The sequence below is a fragment of the Ursus americanus genome, chromosome 1 (genome assembly GCF_024610735.1).
Source record: "Ursus americanus isolate L20-20 chromosome 1, mUrsAme1.1.p, whole genome shotgun sequence".
NCBI classification, from domain to species: domain Eukaryota; kingdom Metazoa; phylum Chordata; class Mammalia; order Carnivora; family Ursidae; genus Ursus; species Ursus americanus.
In genome coordinates, this window is record NC_142127.1 from 89,283,900 (window position 1) to 89,300,312 (window position 16,413).

Below are 16,413 nucleotides of genomic sequence, written 5' to 3' on the forward strand. Positions count from 1 at the left end.
GCAGGGCTCGATCCCAGGACCCTGGGATCATGACCTGAGCCAAAGGCAGACACTTAACAGATGGAACCACCCAGGTGCTCCTTATTCCAGACATTTTTTTTATGCATACTCAAGTGTATACGTACTTGAGCTTCTGCTTAGGTTGCTCTTTAACTATGAATGACAGCATGACTGGGTATAAAATTCTTACCTAATTTTATGTGTCAGAACTCTGTTGCCATAGCCCTGTTGTCTTCTGATATTGAATATACAGTGAAATCTTGGGCCAGCCTAAGTTTTTCCTTTTCTTGGTGAATTTGCCTTTTCTGTGTGGATGTCTGTAAGCTGCTTTTATTATTTTTAAGTTCATTTGATAATCTTACATCAGATTTTCTTCTGGAAGAACATACTCTTTGTGTCTCTTGTTAGTTTTTATAGTTTTTAGTTTGTTCTGGCCTCTCACTTCTGCAACGTCAGTTACGCTATATTGGATATCTTTCCTATCTATCTTTTTCCCCCTCTGATAGCTTTCTACTTTTTTTATTTTACATCATGTGACTTTTCTTAAGGTACTTTTCCATGTTGCTATTTTTAGCAATAGCCAACTTCTTTCTGAAGTATGCTCAATCACATTGAATAAATTTTTTAATTCAGTGAATTTTTAATGCTGACTTAGAGGTAAGCAGATGTAACGATTTAAAAATTCTTTTATTTTTAACATGCAATACAGGGGCACCTGGAAATCAGAAGAGCATGTGGCTCTTGATCTCAGGTTTGAGAATTCAAGTCCCATGTTGGGTGTAGAGATTACTTAAAAAAAATAAGTAAACTTTAAACATGCGAGATATATATATATATATATATATATATATATATATAATACTTTATATATATATATATAAAGTAGAAAATTCAAGTAGTACAAATAAAAGTAAGTCTCCTACCTCAGCCTCTCAGTTCTCCCTGCAGGTGACCAGTATTACCCCTTTCTCAGATCCTTCCAGAAGTAGTTTATATGTGTGCGTGTTACAGTTTAATTTTGCATTGATTTTTTTTCCTTAGTGTTTGTCCTCTCACTTTTCATGTCTTTTCAGCTCTTCTTTGAAATTTTTATCCTCTTTGCATTTTTTTTGATGTTTTTTAAAATCCATGTTTTCTTCAATTTCTTTGAAAATGTAGGTAATTATTACTTGTTACCTCTTCTCCGGGTATGTCTTCACAAAAGTTTTCAGTTGGGAGCAATTCTAGCCAAGATCACTATTTGTTTGAAAATAATGGATGAAAAAAGAGGTTGTAGGAGCTCATGTTGGCAGCTTTTAAATCAGTATTTTACCTACGAATATTTTCCACCCCGTCTAGCAGTCTGGGGTGTGTGTGTTAGGGAGGCGTTTATACCTCCGTATTCATTTTTCTGCTTAAACACTCAAAAGGTGAGTGATGTGTGAATCTGTGTGCATGTTTTTGTTCTCTCTTTCTTCCCTAATTTTAGGGGGGTTTGTTAATTTCAGTGGATTTCTGGGACAGGATCAGAATGGATGTAACTGTACTTTGTCATCTTATATTAGTGGCTGCCTATGAGCAGGTTTTTCAAGTTGGGTTCTTATGGATGGGGTAGGAAAAGACCCATTTCTTTTGTGACATCTCTCCCTTTTTCAGGAACCCCATTGTAATGATCCCTCCCCTATTTACAGTCTTTGTGCATTATTAGAGTTAATCCATTCTGAATGCCTATAGGTTCCCATTAGCTTATATGGCATATCCTGCTTGGTATGGTAAATAGTTCCTGGTTTGTCTTTTTTGCTCCATGCAAGCAGAGATCTTACCACGTTTCCTTTTTATGTGCGATACTTAGTCTAACCCTTGCTGTAGCAGTCTCAATAAAGCAGAGTCTCACCCTGTGGAGTGGTTTTTGTTTTTGTTTTGTGAGAGGAGGGTGGGTGCAAGGGGAAGGGGGATCAGAGGGAAAGAATCTTGAGCAGGCTCCATGCCCAGTGCAGAGATGAACGCAGGGCCGATCTCACGACCCTAAGATCATGACCCGAGCCGAAATCAAGAGTCACACGCTCAACCAACAGGCTGAGCCACCTGGGCGTCCCAGTGAAGTGTTTTAAAAATGGAGATGCCCAGGCCCCATCTCTGACCTACTGAATCGTTCTCTGTGGTGGTAAAGTCTGGACATTGGTGTTTTATAAAAAGTCCCCCTAGGTGAGCATATGGTATAACCATTTTGGGAAACTATTTGGCAGTATCCACTGTCAACATAATTCTATGCTGTGACCCAGCAGTCCCACTCTTGGGTATATATCCAAGAGAAATGAGTTCTTGTGTACATCCCAGTTTGTATAAGAATGTTTATAGCAGCGTTATTCATAAAAAATAAGTAAATTATAGTATTGCCACAAAATAAACTCCATGGTAATTTGGAAGAGTACTGATACGGGTAGCATCGGTGATGCTCACAGAGGGTCTGTGAAACAAAAGAAGCGAGCACGTACATGAATCCCTACTGTATGATTCCGTTTACGTGAAAGTCAAGAGCAGGCAAAACCAGTCAGTGGGGATAAGTCTGAATAGTGTTTACTTCTCAAGGAAGGGTATTTTTTTTTAAAGATTTATGTATTTGAGAGACAGCATGCACAAGCAGGGGGAGGACAGAGGGAGAGGGAGAAACAGATTTCCCGCTCAGCATGGAGCCTGATGTGGGGCTCCATCCCAGGACCCTGAGGTCATGACCTGAGCCAAAGTTGGACACTTAACCAACTGAGCCACATAGGCACCCTCTCAGGGAAGGGTATTGACTGAGAAAAGGCACAGTGGACTCTCCTTGAGTGCCGGAAATCTTTTTATTTTAATCTGGTTGTAGTTCATAAATGTGTACATAGGTGAAAATACATTAAGATACACGGAAGATGAGCACGCTTTGTGCACAATACACATTTTACTCTGTATATTTCCTCTTGCTCCCATAACAAATGCCACAAGCTTGGTGGCTTAAAACAACACAAATTTATTCTCTTATAGTTCTGCAACTTAGAAACTGTAAATCAGTTTCACCAAGCTAAAGTCAGGGTGTTGGTACGGCAACATTCCTTCTGGAGCCTCTAGGAGAGCATCCTTTTCTTAGCTTTTTCCAGCTTCGAGAATTACGTTCTTTGGCTCATGCTCCCCTCCTCCATCTTCAAAGCCAGCAATGTAACATGTTCAAATCTCTTTGTTGTCTGTCACATCACCTTTTCCTATGTGGTCAAATCTCCCTCCACCTCCCTCTTATAAGGACACTTGTAATTACATTTAAGGCCCTCCTGGATAATCCAGAATGATTCATCTCCCCAAGATGTTTTTTTGTTTTTGTATTTTTTTTAATTTGAAGTAATCTCTACACCAAAAACAGGGCTGGAACTCACAACCTGGGATCAAGAGTCATGTACTCTTCCAGCTGAGCCAGCCAGGCACCCCTGTCCCCAAGATCCTTAATCACATTTGCAGAGTCCCTTTTGCCATAGAAGGTAGCATTCACAGAGTTTGGTTATTGGGGCCTGTATATCTTTGGGGGCCGTTATTTAGCCCAACCACAATTTTATACCCAAGAAAAATAGTAAAATGAAATAAATAATTCCCACAGTTGTTTCTGATGAGCAGCCAAGGAAAGGAATCATTAAAATAATTGTTTGACTTGAATTAAAGTAGTATTTTTTTAGTACCTTTTGTTTAAGAGTTAATGAGTTTAAATTGAGGATATTATTTGCTATTGTTGTAATAGTGCTAGAAGGGAGGCTTCAAAATCTTAATTCTTTTTTTTATTTTTTAAAATTTTATTTATTTATTTGACAGAGAGAGGCAGCGAGAGAGGGAACACAAGCAGGGGGAGTGGGAGAGGGAGAGAAGCAGGCTTCCCGCGGAGCAGGGAGCCCGATGGAGGGCTCAATCCCAGAACACTGGGATCGTGACCTGAGCCGAAGGCAGAGCTTAATGACTGAGCCACCCAGGCGCCCCCAAAATCTTAATTCTTAAAGATCTTTTAAGCTTGGGGCACCTGGGTGGCTCAGTCAGTTAAGTGTCTGACTCTTGATCTCAGCTCGAGTCTTGATCTCAAAGTCGACAGTTCAGGCCCTTGTATTGGGCTCTATACTGGGCATGCAGCCTACTTAAAAAAAAAAAAAAGTAGGAAAAGCTTTACTGACCTCATTTGGAAGAGATGAGGCATAGCTGAATTTCTAAACTCATCTTGGCCCATGGAAAAGAGAAAAAGCTTTGTATTCAAAGTAGGTTTGGATCTCAGCTCCACGACTTAGAGGCTTTGTCACTTGGGACCTTAAGCTAACAGCTATTGATTAGCAGTTATGCCTGGCACACAGTCAGTGTTCGGTACCTGAAAAAGTACCACATTTTTAAGAATCTGATAATTACCCAGAACCTACTCTTTTTTTTATATATATAATAATTTTTTATTATATCATGTTAGTTACCATACAGTACATCCCTAGTTTTTGATGTAAAGTTCCATGATTCATTACTTGCGTATAACACCCAGTGCACCATGCAATACATGCCCTCCTTACTACCCATCACCGGCCTATCCCATTCCCCCACCCCCCTCCCCTCTGAAGCCTTCAGTTTGTTTCCCAGAGTCCATAGTCTCTCATGGTTCATTCCCCCTTCTGTTTACCCCCCCTTCCTTTTTCCCTTTCTTCTCCTACCGATCTTCCTACTTCTTATGTTCCATAAATGAGTGAAACCATATGATAATTGTGTTTCTCTGCTTGACTTACTTCGCTTAGCATTATCTCCTCCAGTCCCGTCCACGTTGCTGTAAATGTTGTGAAATCGTTCTTTTTGATGGCTGAGTAATATTCCATTGTATATATGGACCACATCTTCTTAATCCAGTCATCTGTTGAAGGGCATCTCGGCTCCTTCCACAATTTAGCTATTGTGGACAATGCTGCTATGAACATGGGGGTGCATATGGCCCTTCTCTTCACTACGTCTGTATCTTTGGGGTAAATACCCAGTAGTGCAATCCTGGATCATAGGGTAGTTCAATTTTTAACTTTGGGACCTCCACATTGTTTTCCAAAGTGGCTGTACCAGCTTGCATTCCCAACAGTGTAGGAGGGATCCCCTTTCTCCACATCCTCTCCAACATTCGTTGTTTCCTGCCTTGTCAATTTTTGCCATTCTAACTGGCGTAAGGTGGTATTTCAATGTGGTTTTGATTTGAATTTCCCTGATGGCTAATGATTTTGAACATTTTTGTATGTCTTCGTTGGAAAAGTGTCTGTTCATATCTTCTGCCCATTTTTTGATTTGATTGTTTGTTTCCCGTGTTTTGAGTTTGAGAAGTTCTTTGTTGATCTTGGATACTAATCTTTTATCTGTAGTATCATTTGCAAATATCTTCTCCCATTCCGTGGGCTGCCTCTTAGTTTTTTTGACTGTTTCCTTGGCTGTGCAGAAGCTTTTTATCTTGATGAAATCCACAAGTTCATTTTTTCTTTTGTTTCTCTTGCCTTTGGAGATGTCATGAAAAAAGTTGCTGTGGCCAATGTCAAAGAGGTTGCAGCCTATATTCTCCTCTAGGATTTTGATGGATTCCTGTCTCACATCGAGGTCTTTCATCCATTTGGAGTTTATCTTTGTGTATGGTGTGAGAGAGTGGTCAAGTTTCATTCTTTTGCATGTAGCTGTCCAGTTTTCCCAGCACCATTTATTGAAGAGACTGTCTTTTTTCCACTGGATGTTTTTTCCTGCTTTGTCAAAGATTAGTTGCCCAAAGAGCCGAGGGTCCATTTCTTACCCAGAACCTACTCTTTTATGTAAAAAGAGATTAACGGTGGTACCTACTTCATAGGTTTGTCGTGAAAATAAGGCAGCGCACCTGGTTGGCTCAGTCGGTTAAGCATCTGCCTTTGGCTCAGGTCATGATCCTAGGGCCCTGGGATCGAGCCCCACATCGGGCTTCCCGCTCAGCAGAAAGCCTGCTTCTCCCTCTGCCTGCCACTCCCCCTGCTGTGCTCTCTCTGTCCAATAAATAAATAAAATCTTAAAAAAAAAAAGAAAAATTAAAGAAGATAAGGCGTGTTATGCCTTTAGGAAGTATTTTGGCAAATAGTAAGTATTCACCATGGTAATGTTTATTATCAATTTTGTTTAAACTGTGCATATCTTATTGACTAAGTTGTACATATTGTCAGGGTCTCTGCTTAATTTTCTGGCTCACAATTATTCCTGGAAGATGAATCGACCATTGGGAGACAAGTCTGAGCAACATTTTGGACTCCTTAATTTTTGTTTTTACTCCAGGTTGCCACGTTCATCCTCCAGAAGATCCTCTTAGATGACACCGGTTTGGCATATATATGTCAAACGTACGAGCGTTTCTCCCATGTTGCCATGATCCTGGTGAGTTCTTTCATCTACCCCCTTACAGTTACTTCTGATCACACAGCTTAGTCCCTTTGCAGTCGACACTGAACAGCTTCCTGGAACCTTGCATAATTATTCTTAAAATATCTGATCTCTGGGGGCGCCTGGGTGGCACAGCGGTTAAGCGTCTGCCTTTGGCTCAGGGCGTGATCCTAGCGTTATGGGATCGAGCCCCACATCAGGCTCCTCTGCTATGAGCCTGCTTCTTCTCCCACTCCCCCTGCTCGCTGGCTGTCTCTATATCTGTCAAATAAATAAATAAAATCTTAAAAAAAAAAAAATATCTGATCTCTGATGTCAACCAGGATTATTTTGTGTTTGTGTGTTTTTTCCAACCCCAACCCCTTTTGGGGGAAAACAGGGTAAGATGGTCCTGCAGCTATCCAAGGAGCCTTCCGCCCGTCTGCTGAAGCACGTAGTGAGGTGTTACCTTCGACTCTCAGACAATCCCAGGTAAACATTTGCAGGATTTATGGGACTCGGGGGAAATACTCTGGTGAATAGTTGTCCCAGCTCATGGCATAGCTCCTACATCTTTAGGGTAGGGAAGGGATATAACGATAATTACTCCAACAGAACTTGTTTAAATCCTTTTAAAATCTGAAGTGCTAAATTTAAAAATCCATCAGAGTTTTGGGCACACCTGGCTGGCTCAGTCAGTAGAGCATGTGACTCTTGATCTCAGAGTCATGAGTTCAAGCCCCACGTTGAGCATAGAGCTTACTTTCAAAAAAATCCATCAGAGGTTTTTCTCTGTAACTGTGCCCTGCTTTAGAATTCCAGAGAGTCCAGACAGTTCCCAGGGAACCTTATGATACATTACTCCTGTGGTTTGAGCTTTCTGTTGCTACCCCAGGTGGTCAGAAAGAGAAGTATACTTTCAAAGATCTCTTAAGAAAGGAATGGAGCCCAGAGGCGCTTGAATTATATTTTCAGTTCTCTTTTTGATTCCTGTAAAGTCCTTGAGCTAATTATTTTATCTCCCTGTGTTCATAATCTTTCTGTCAGAAATCAGACATTGTAGATATAGTGCATTTTAGAAATGTTTGACCTTTTGCTTTGTAAATCCATAATTCATGCTGAAAGCCACTTGCTCCGGTTCTGCTAAACCACATAATGGGGCCATTTCTGTGTTCCTGGGAATGGGGATAATTCGATTTAATGTGAACGCAGCCTTCTGCCACTGAGGTTATTCAAACCCTAGCTGTTTCTTTAACCCTGTTACTTGTCCTGTTCTTCAGTGGTTCCTATTTTCATCAGTTTGAAAATATGTTTATTTAAACTAGTCTGGGTACAAAAGCCGTAACTTTATTTAAAACAGCTTTATAAACCATTGGCGTTTACCTTTCTGAGGTTTTCAGATTTGACTTCCCATTGGTCATCTTTTAAAGAAAATGAAACGTCTGAAAGTTCATCTGATAACATTGCTACCATAGTTTTGTTTTTACTTCTCATCTCTTACGAAGCATTTTAAGTGTGAAACTGAAACAGGGGCATCTGGTGGGCCCAGTCAGTAGAGCACGCGACTCGTGATTTCGGAGTCGAGCGTGTAGGCCCCACACTGGGTGTAGAGCTTACTTCAAAAAAAAAAAAAGGAAAGAGAAAAGAAACTGAGGCAGTTTTTAGAAAGACACAAATTTATATTAATTTAGAATTCAAGTTCAGTAATTTCTCCGACTGCGAGCCAGGTCATCTTCCCTGTCCGTGTGCTGATTTGGGGAGGGCTTCATGGACGCTAGCCCGTCTGTTTTTACCCTGAGCATTACCGTGAGCTCATTTACCTTGAGCATGTTTACTGTAATAAATCAGAAGGCAGTTTGCATCGAACGATGGCACAATTCCATTCCATTTCGCTGTCTTGGAATTCCACGTGGAGACAGCATTCTGAAAATGTTCACGGATGACAGATCCTGGAGATCTCTGAGCCCATGCCTAATTCAAGTTTTAAGGAATTTTAATGGATTCTTAAGATAACTTGACTGAACCTCATAGTCCCGAGCTCTGTCTATTTATGTCTAAGAAAGGGCCTCTTCCCTGTCCCCCCAATGTGGGTTTATTTGCTGGTCTCCCTGGTTGGCTTGTTTGTCTCTGATGTAGGGCACGTGAAGCGCTCAGGCAGTGCCTCCCTGACCAGCTGAAGGACACGACCTTCGCCCAGGTGCTAAAAGATGACACCACCACGAAACGCTGGCTTGCACAACTGGTGAAGAACCTGCAAGAGGGTCAAGTCACAGATCCCCGGGGGATCCCCCTGCCCCCTCAGTGATCCTCCCCGCCCCCTTCTACTACTCCCCCGAGTTGGGGAAGGGAGGGGGAACCTGCGAGGAAAACAGCTCAGGTTTTACCGCTGACCGGGAATAGACAACCTCAATGCCGAACTGCACTGGAGAACAGGGGCCAGGTGACCGCTGAGGTGAACGGGCTGCCATCTCAGGCTGCCTCCGGGACCTGGGCTCCCTCCGCTACTCCCAGGAAATGGGCTCCTGACACAGCAGTCTGCCACCACAGCTCCAGGAGAGTGTCAACACCAGCGAATGCTGTGTCTGCAGCATGCCTGTGGTGGCCCCTCTCCCCACCCCACCCCACCCCCCACCCCCGTACCAGCCGCTGGCGGGGAGGGGGACACGACGGTGGCAGCACGCTCGGCATGCTGAACGCCTGGGACCAAGCCGTGTGGCGGTCTTTTATTTTGCCTTCCTGGAAGACTCAAGATGTGTCTCTTCATCCTCTCTCTAGTATTTGTTTACTTTGGTCTTGTGTTTTTAATGTCAGAGAGAGGTGTGTGTAGTGGACACAAGCTGTAATAGTCAGCAAAACTTTGTCAATTGGCACTGTTTACAAGTCTGTTAGCTGCATAAGCTTAATAAAAAGTTGGTCTGGGCATTACACCCCCTCTAGCAGGCCAATAGCTGCACGAGCTGTGGGGAGGAATGGGCGGCAGGGGAAGGATAAAGCCAAAGGACAACAGGACCCCACAGCCTCTTTCCCTTCCCTTTCCGCCCTTTTGCCCCCAGTTCTGGACGCCACAAGGACCCTAACCTTGTTTCTGGCTCTAGCTGCTAGCTTTTCCAAATCTCAGTGCTTTTCCCTTTTTCATGTTCCTCCTATTAAACTTCAACAGACATCTTAATTCATCAGGCTGTCCTAGAAGGGTATTGGGGGAGGAGAGGCGGCATGGACCTCACCTTCAATTCCAGTCCTCAGAGAGATTTTCTGGATGACTTTTAAAGGGGAGGGTGCCTGGGATCAAGACGACAGACTATTTGATCCCATTCTTTAGTATGAATTTCCACAGCTCCATCTGTGTTCACGATTGTACTTGAAGTGGTATTAGCTAAATGAGTTCATTTTATTCAGATTTAAGATAGAGGGCTGGACTCTGCTTCTTCACTGTCTTTTTTTTTTTTTTTTTTTTTTTTGACACGTTCCCTATTGGTCTATGGGAATTACAGGGTTGCCACTAAAATACTTCCACTTGTTCGTATTGAGTCAGCGACTCCCCCTTCCTTCCTTGGAGCTCTAGATGACCCTTCACAGTCCAGAGACTTGAATCTGTAACGCAGTGTGAGCTGCCTGGCTTTCCCCCAATCCTCCCCCCTGCCCAACATCTGCTCTCTCTCTCATCCCCATCTCCAGTCAAAGGTGGGATTATTAATCCAACTCGAGAGAGAGACAAAGAATTTTCTGTCCACATCTCACACAGATGAAGGTATCTCCAAACAAGTTTGTGGCGGGTCCGTCTGAGGAGCGAGCTCAGAGAAACCTTTGCAGACGCAGTTTGCCGACCCAAGGGCTCTTTCGAGCCGACTTGCACAAAGGGAGCCGGCCTCGTTAGTTGGCTTCTGCCTCCAGAGCCGAGAAAGTAGTCATTGAGTAGCCTAGACGTAGGAAGGGTAGAATAAGCACTTACTCCCCTGCCTTCCAAAGTGAAGAGGAGAACCAGGAGAGCTCTCAGTGCCAAGCCTGAAGAGCAGAGGTCTTGGAGAAAGCAGAGAGCAGCTCGGACTGGACAGATGTCTGGACTTCCCTCAGCCCGTAGTTTTGTGATCTGGGGCGTCCCGCTAAGGGATCTCTTGATTTTTGCCAACTGCCTTCCTGCTGAGCCAAAGTTTTCTCATTCTTCCTCCACTGGGGAAGCAGCTGAGGCCCAGGGCCTTGCTCCCTGGGAAGTTCTCTCTCCATCTCTTGGGGCATTGGCCATGTTACTGTGCCAGTGGTGTCTTAACTCCTGTTCCGTCTATTCTCAGCCGGCCTTGGACCCCACTAGGAGTTGGGGGAGGGATGAAATGGGTGTTATTCCATGTAGTTGATCCTGACGTCAGGTGTGTTTAAAGAGACCCCTCCCTTCATGTTTTTGTTTGCCATCCCTCTCACTCCCTAACAGGATTGAAATAAAACCTGTTTCTGTTTTTATAAAAATAATTTTTCCTTTAAACTGGAGATTTGATTTTGTCAATATGGAGATCTCTAGGCACTCTGGTCACACGATCATTGTCACCCTTGCCTCTACCATCTGTTCAACACAAACACACTGTTCTGCCAAGAGGGCAGTGATGGTTCCCCGGCGGCTAGGTCCTTTGGGAAGAGTCCCGCTGAGGTATTAAAAGCCGTTTGGGAGGCTGGGGTGGTAACCCTCTATCTGATAAATGTCTTTTGCTGACACAGAACCTCACTCCTGGCCGTAGTGGTCAGAATTTAGTGTGGTGTGGGAGAGACTTGAAGGGACGAGGTAGTGCTGGAAACATTTTATCACAGACTTTAGTATTCATGTCCTTCCAAGGTTCAAGACTTTGCACACATCCCCAGAACTTCCATGCCTGTTTCTGGCACTCAGCAGGACAGAGCCAACCTCTGCTTCCAGATTTTTTCCGAGGCATCGGAGGGCCTGTGACTGAGTGGTGGAACAGGGCACGGAGAGGCGCTGGTAGCCTTCGGAGCATGCTTTCCTTACTGTCCATATATAGCATTCCTTTGCTCACTACTGCGGCTCAAAGGCTGAGAAAGGGTGGGGGAGGAGATAGACAAAGGTATTGCTGTCAAAAGCCCAAGGAAAACATTCGGAATAGGAAAGCATAGAATGAAATGAAATTCCTGAATGCTGTGGAATTTCGTTTTTTAAAAAAATATTTTAATACATTTATTTCAAAAGCTAACATAACAGATAAGTTGAACAACACAAGTAACAAGCCTAACTCAATTGGCAGATCACTATACTCTAAACCAGCAGTGCGCATATCCTCTTTAATTATGCCAGAAGCATTTACGAGAGCGGTCATGGTAGACCATCAAGCCTCAAAAATTTTTTAAAGATTAAAATAATGTTCTGTGAACACGGGGGGATTAAGTTAGGGGAAAAAACTGGGAAGTCCCTGACAAAAAAAATTGAATGATGATATACCATATCAAAACCTGTGGTATACAGGTAAAGTAATACTTTTTATGGTTTTAATCCACGTTACAAAAGAGAGGCTGAAGATAGTGATCTTAATTTTTATGTCAAGAAACAGCATAACAGGGGTGCCTGGGTGGCGCAGTCGTTAAGCGTCTGCCTTCAGCTCAGGGCGTGGTCCCGGAGTCCCGGGATCGAGCCCCACATCAGGCTCCTCCGCTGGGAGCCTGCTTCTTCCTCTCCCGCTCCCCCTGCCTGTGTCCCCTCTCTCACTGGCTGTCTCTCTCTCTGTCAAATAAATAAAATCTTAAAAAAAAAAAAAACAGCATAACAAATTCAAAAAATAGAGGAAAATACAGAAAAGAAAAGCAAAAGTCAATAAAATAGAAAACAAATGTCCAAGAAAAAAAAATGAAGTAGGAAGTCATTCCCTCAAAAACAATAAAATTGATAAAACCTCAGTAGACCTTAGACCAAAAAATGTTAGAAATAGAAAAAGACACATCACTCATGTGTCTTAAACTCACGAATTTTCCATGAAGTTCCAGAGTATAGAATAAGGGAACAGGTCCCCATTTACTTTCGAAGCCACCAAAACCCATCAAGGATATCACAGAGGAAAACCAGGGGCTGAACTCTCCTGTGAATGTAGATGTAAAATACCTGGAAAAAACAGGCAAATCAGATCCAGCAATCTAGAAAAATGATGATGCACGTACCTTATCTGGGCTTACTGTAAAAAACCATGATGGATTCAATACTTGTAATCAATGCAATTAACAATCAACAAATGTGAATAGAAAAATCACAGTTATCTAGGTAGATGTACGAAAGAACACTACAAAATGCAATACCTATTCATGATTAAAAGAAAAAAAACTTTGAAAACAAGAAATAGGAGGGCACATCCTTAATCTAACAAAAGATACCAACAAAAACGCTATAGTAAACCTCTTAATGAAAAAATACTGAAATCATTCTCCATGAAATTAGGATTGAACCAGAGATGTCCACTGCCACAACTCCCATGTATCATTATACTGGTCCAAGTCTGTGTGATAAACCAAGAAAATAAGACAGGATTATAAAGGAGAGAACAAAATTGCTGACAACGTGACTGCGTACACTGATAATCCAAAAGAGCCTGCAAACTCTTAGAATGAAATGGATTCAGCAAGGGCCCAGGATACAGAGTCAGTATGCAAAACAGTCAATTACTTGTTTCCAAACACACACACAAGGAATTTCAAAAATATAACGGGATGCTTGGCTAGCTCTCTCGGAAGAGCGTATGACTTTGATCTCGGGGTCTTGAGTTTGAGCCCCATGTTGGATGTAGAGATAAAATTGTAAAAACCTTAAAAAAAAATAGGGCATAAGAAATCAAATAGCTCAAAATAGATACGTGGAAAGATATGCAGAACCTTTACATTAAAACAACGAAACATTCTGGAAAGAAATTAAACTCCTACATAAAAGAATGGAAAGATGTACCTTCTCCATGGATTAGAAAACAACATTGTAAGGATGCCAGTGTTCTCAAGTTGATCTGCTGGTTAAACTCAATTCTGAGTAAAATCCCAGCAGGTTTATTTCTATGAAATTGACAATCGGATTCCAAAATCTGTATGGAAATGCAAAGTGCCAAGACAGCCAAGGCAATTTCGAGTAAGGACGAAAGTGGAGTCTCCATTTCCAGATGTGTTCCTTTAACTTTCAACCTTTTTGTTGTTGTTAAGATTTATGCCACATTTTATTTTTTTAACACCTTTTTGTAGACATGCTTCTTACAAATAGCACACTCTTGTGTTTTGTTTTATGACCTTTTCTGAAGATTTTGTCTCAATATGGAATATCACACCACTTGTATTTTTTACTCTAATTCCATCATCTTGTTCTCTGATTTTATACCTCCCTTGTTCCCCTTCCCCTTAGTTTTCTGTTTTTAATGTCAGAATTGAGGAATGGCTATATATTCTCTGGTCTTTTGAAGTTACGTATCCTGGCTTTTAATTCCACAAGTGGTCTCATATTGATGGTTTTTCACGTGGAATTTAATATTTTTGAGCTGCATTTTTGACCACAAAGAAAATGGGCTTTATTTCAGAAGTTTGAGTAGTTTGGCTGGATGGACTGGGGAACTGGTCTCTGACTCTCTAGTACTGAGAAGCGAGATGTTTAGGGCATCTCCCCTGTGTATAAGGAGGGTCTCGGTTTGTCTGCGTGGCAGCAGGAGAGGACAGTGCTTAGGTCTCCCTCTTTGCCAGCTGCCCCTTCATTTCAATTTAGCGCTTCTGGGCCTTTCCTGGGCATGGTTCCCAGAAAATCCCTCTGCTGCTGCTGCCCTGATCAAGTTTCTGGATCTGTTAATAATAGACAACAGCGGGGGAAGGGCCAGGACCATTATGGAAATAGGAGCAACCAAACCACATGGACAGTTCCTGTACCAGCAACCCGCCCCCCCAGTCTGTTTGCTCCCTCCCTAGATCTAAAGATCGTCCTGCTGCAGGCTAGTCTTCTAAGCCACTCTTTGGAGCCATTCTAACCTTGTGAAAGTCTCCCAAGTGCCTGCCCCCCAAAATCAGAATGCATGATCTGGGGAGGATTGGTATGTTTATGAGAACACTGAAAAAGAATATTTAAGATCTGAATTCTCCCAGAAAATCCAGGAGGAATGATAATACCCCTCACCGAACCCCCAGAAGGGAAGGAAGTTCCGCAGCAATTAGGTGAGGCAAATAGAGGCAAAGCATACGTAAACCTGGAGTGTAGAAGGAGCGAGGAATGTGAGGGGGAAGCATGGAAAACTAAGGACACGATGATGTTAGGGCAGTAGAAATGGGAGAGGAAGACAGGTGCTCTATTAAAGCCGGCACCATTTAAATTTTGATGCCCCCTTAATCTTTCTATTCCCCATGAATGGCCTCCCTCTTCAGCCTCCCCTCCCTGCATACCCCTCTTTCTTTATCAAACCCTGCTCTCAGGGGTGCCTGGCTGGCTCAGTCAAGTGCCACATTGGGTGTAGTGATTACTTAAATAAGTAAATAAACTTTAAAAAACCAAAAACAAACTCTGAGGAGAATATGGAAACTCAACGGATGAACTATGAAAAACCAATAAAACTTCAGAAATTACCAACTGCAAAAATCGGAAACCCTCTTGCTGTAAAATATAACACAATATAGAAAAATACATAAAATATATATAGTTAGGGGCCCCTGTCTGGCTCAGTCGGGAGCATGTGATTCTTGATCTCAGGGTTGCAAGTTCGAGCCGCATGGTGGGTGTAGACATTATTTTAAAGAAATTCCTGGAGCACCTGGGTGGCTCAGTTGGTGGTATGTCGACTCTTGATTTCAGCCTGGGTCATGAGATCGAGCCCTGCATCGGGCTCCACACTGAGTGGAGTCTGCCTGAGTTTCTCTCTCCCTCTGCCCCTCCCCCTATTCATGCATTCTCTAAATAAATGGATAAATAAAATCTTTTTTTAAATTACTTAAAAAAGAAAAGAAAGGAAAATGTATAGTTGAATAAGTTATAAAGGGAAGACCCTCGTTAGCACCCAAGGCTAGAAATAGAACTTGGCCAGCTATTTCTGAAGCCAGCTATGTGCCCTATCCTATCACAACTCACCCTCCTCCCCAAAGTAACCACAATCCTGACATTTATGGTAATCACTTAGGAGGATTTTATTTTAATGGGACTAAAGGTTTAGCTATAAATAATCACTAATGGTAGAATATTGGGCACTCAAAGGGTGTTTGGGGGAGCCATGAGAGGTAGCCAGATCTCAGCACACTTAAAGTCACATCATTTCATACAGTTAGTTCTCTCTGTGCCTATGATTAAAACACACCTCACTGGAAAGGATCCACAGAAGTCCAAGTCCAGCCTGGCTGCCTGACTCCCATCCACTGGTCCAGAAAGCTCCATACCCCACAGTCTTTCCAAGGCAAAGCAAAAGTAGGTCTCAGCTCACAGTGTTTGGGAGAGCTCCAGGGACTATTTGTCTCTGCTGCTGACATGTGAGAGCCCAGAACATTGCCAAGACTTCCCTGGGTCTCGGTCTCAGTGTGTAGTATGGGGCCATAATGAAGCCTTTTGGGATCCCCTATATTCTTCTCCTAACTTGGTCCCCTTTCCTCAGTCTCGGTTTCTATCTCAGGTGCCTGTTCATTGACCTTGCAAGAAGCTCATCACCTTTCTTTCCCCCTGGGTGTCTTTCCAATCTCGTGCTCCACTTTTTTGGCCTTGATTCTTACAATACCATGAGTCTGCATCATCTCTACATACATCTTTATAAACACACACGCATGTCCTCGCACATGGGAGGTGCTGAACAAACGTTCATAGAGCGCATACATGTAAAGAAAACAAATGAATTGTTTCATGCATTTATGTATGCACTCCTTCATATTCAGCGAGTGCCCAAAATATACAGAGATACTAACCCGTCCCTCGATCCTCTAGGATCGTTCCTCTCCTCCCTTTCTCCTCATCTTCCTCCTTCCCTGTCCTGCTTCTTTTTTCCTTCCCCTGTGCCTCAGAGCTAGATGGAGTGCCCTGCAAGGCAGGGTGCGGAGACACAGAAGCAGCCCAGTGGAACAGACACCCTGGAA

The 16,413-nt window shown here is 42.8% G+C and overlaps 1 protein-coding gene across 1 annotated transcript in view; it reads left to right on the forward strand.

Moving 5' to 3' along the window:
• The window catches only part of CNOT9 (CCR4-NOT transcription complex subunit 9), a 29,314-nt gene extending 20,023 nt beyond the window's left edge, over positions 1-9,291 (forward strand). Inside the window, exons 6-8 of the mRNA XM_045777620.2 lie at positions 6,283-6,381; positions 6,767-6,858; positions 8,503-9,291. Of these exons, the coding sequence (XP_045633576.1) occupies positions 6,283-6,381; positions 6,767-6,858; positions 8,503-8,671 (360 nt within the window). The 3' untranslated portion in view covers positions 8,672-9,291. The remainder of the gene's footprint in view (positions 1-6,282; positions 6,382-6,766; positions 6,859-8,502) is intronic.
• The last annotated feature ends 7,122 nt before the right edge of the window (positions 9,292-16,413 follow it).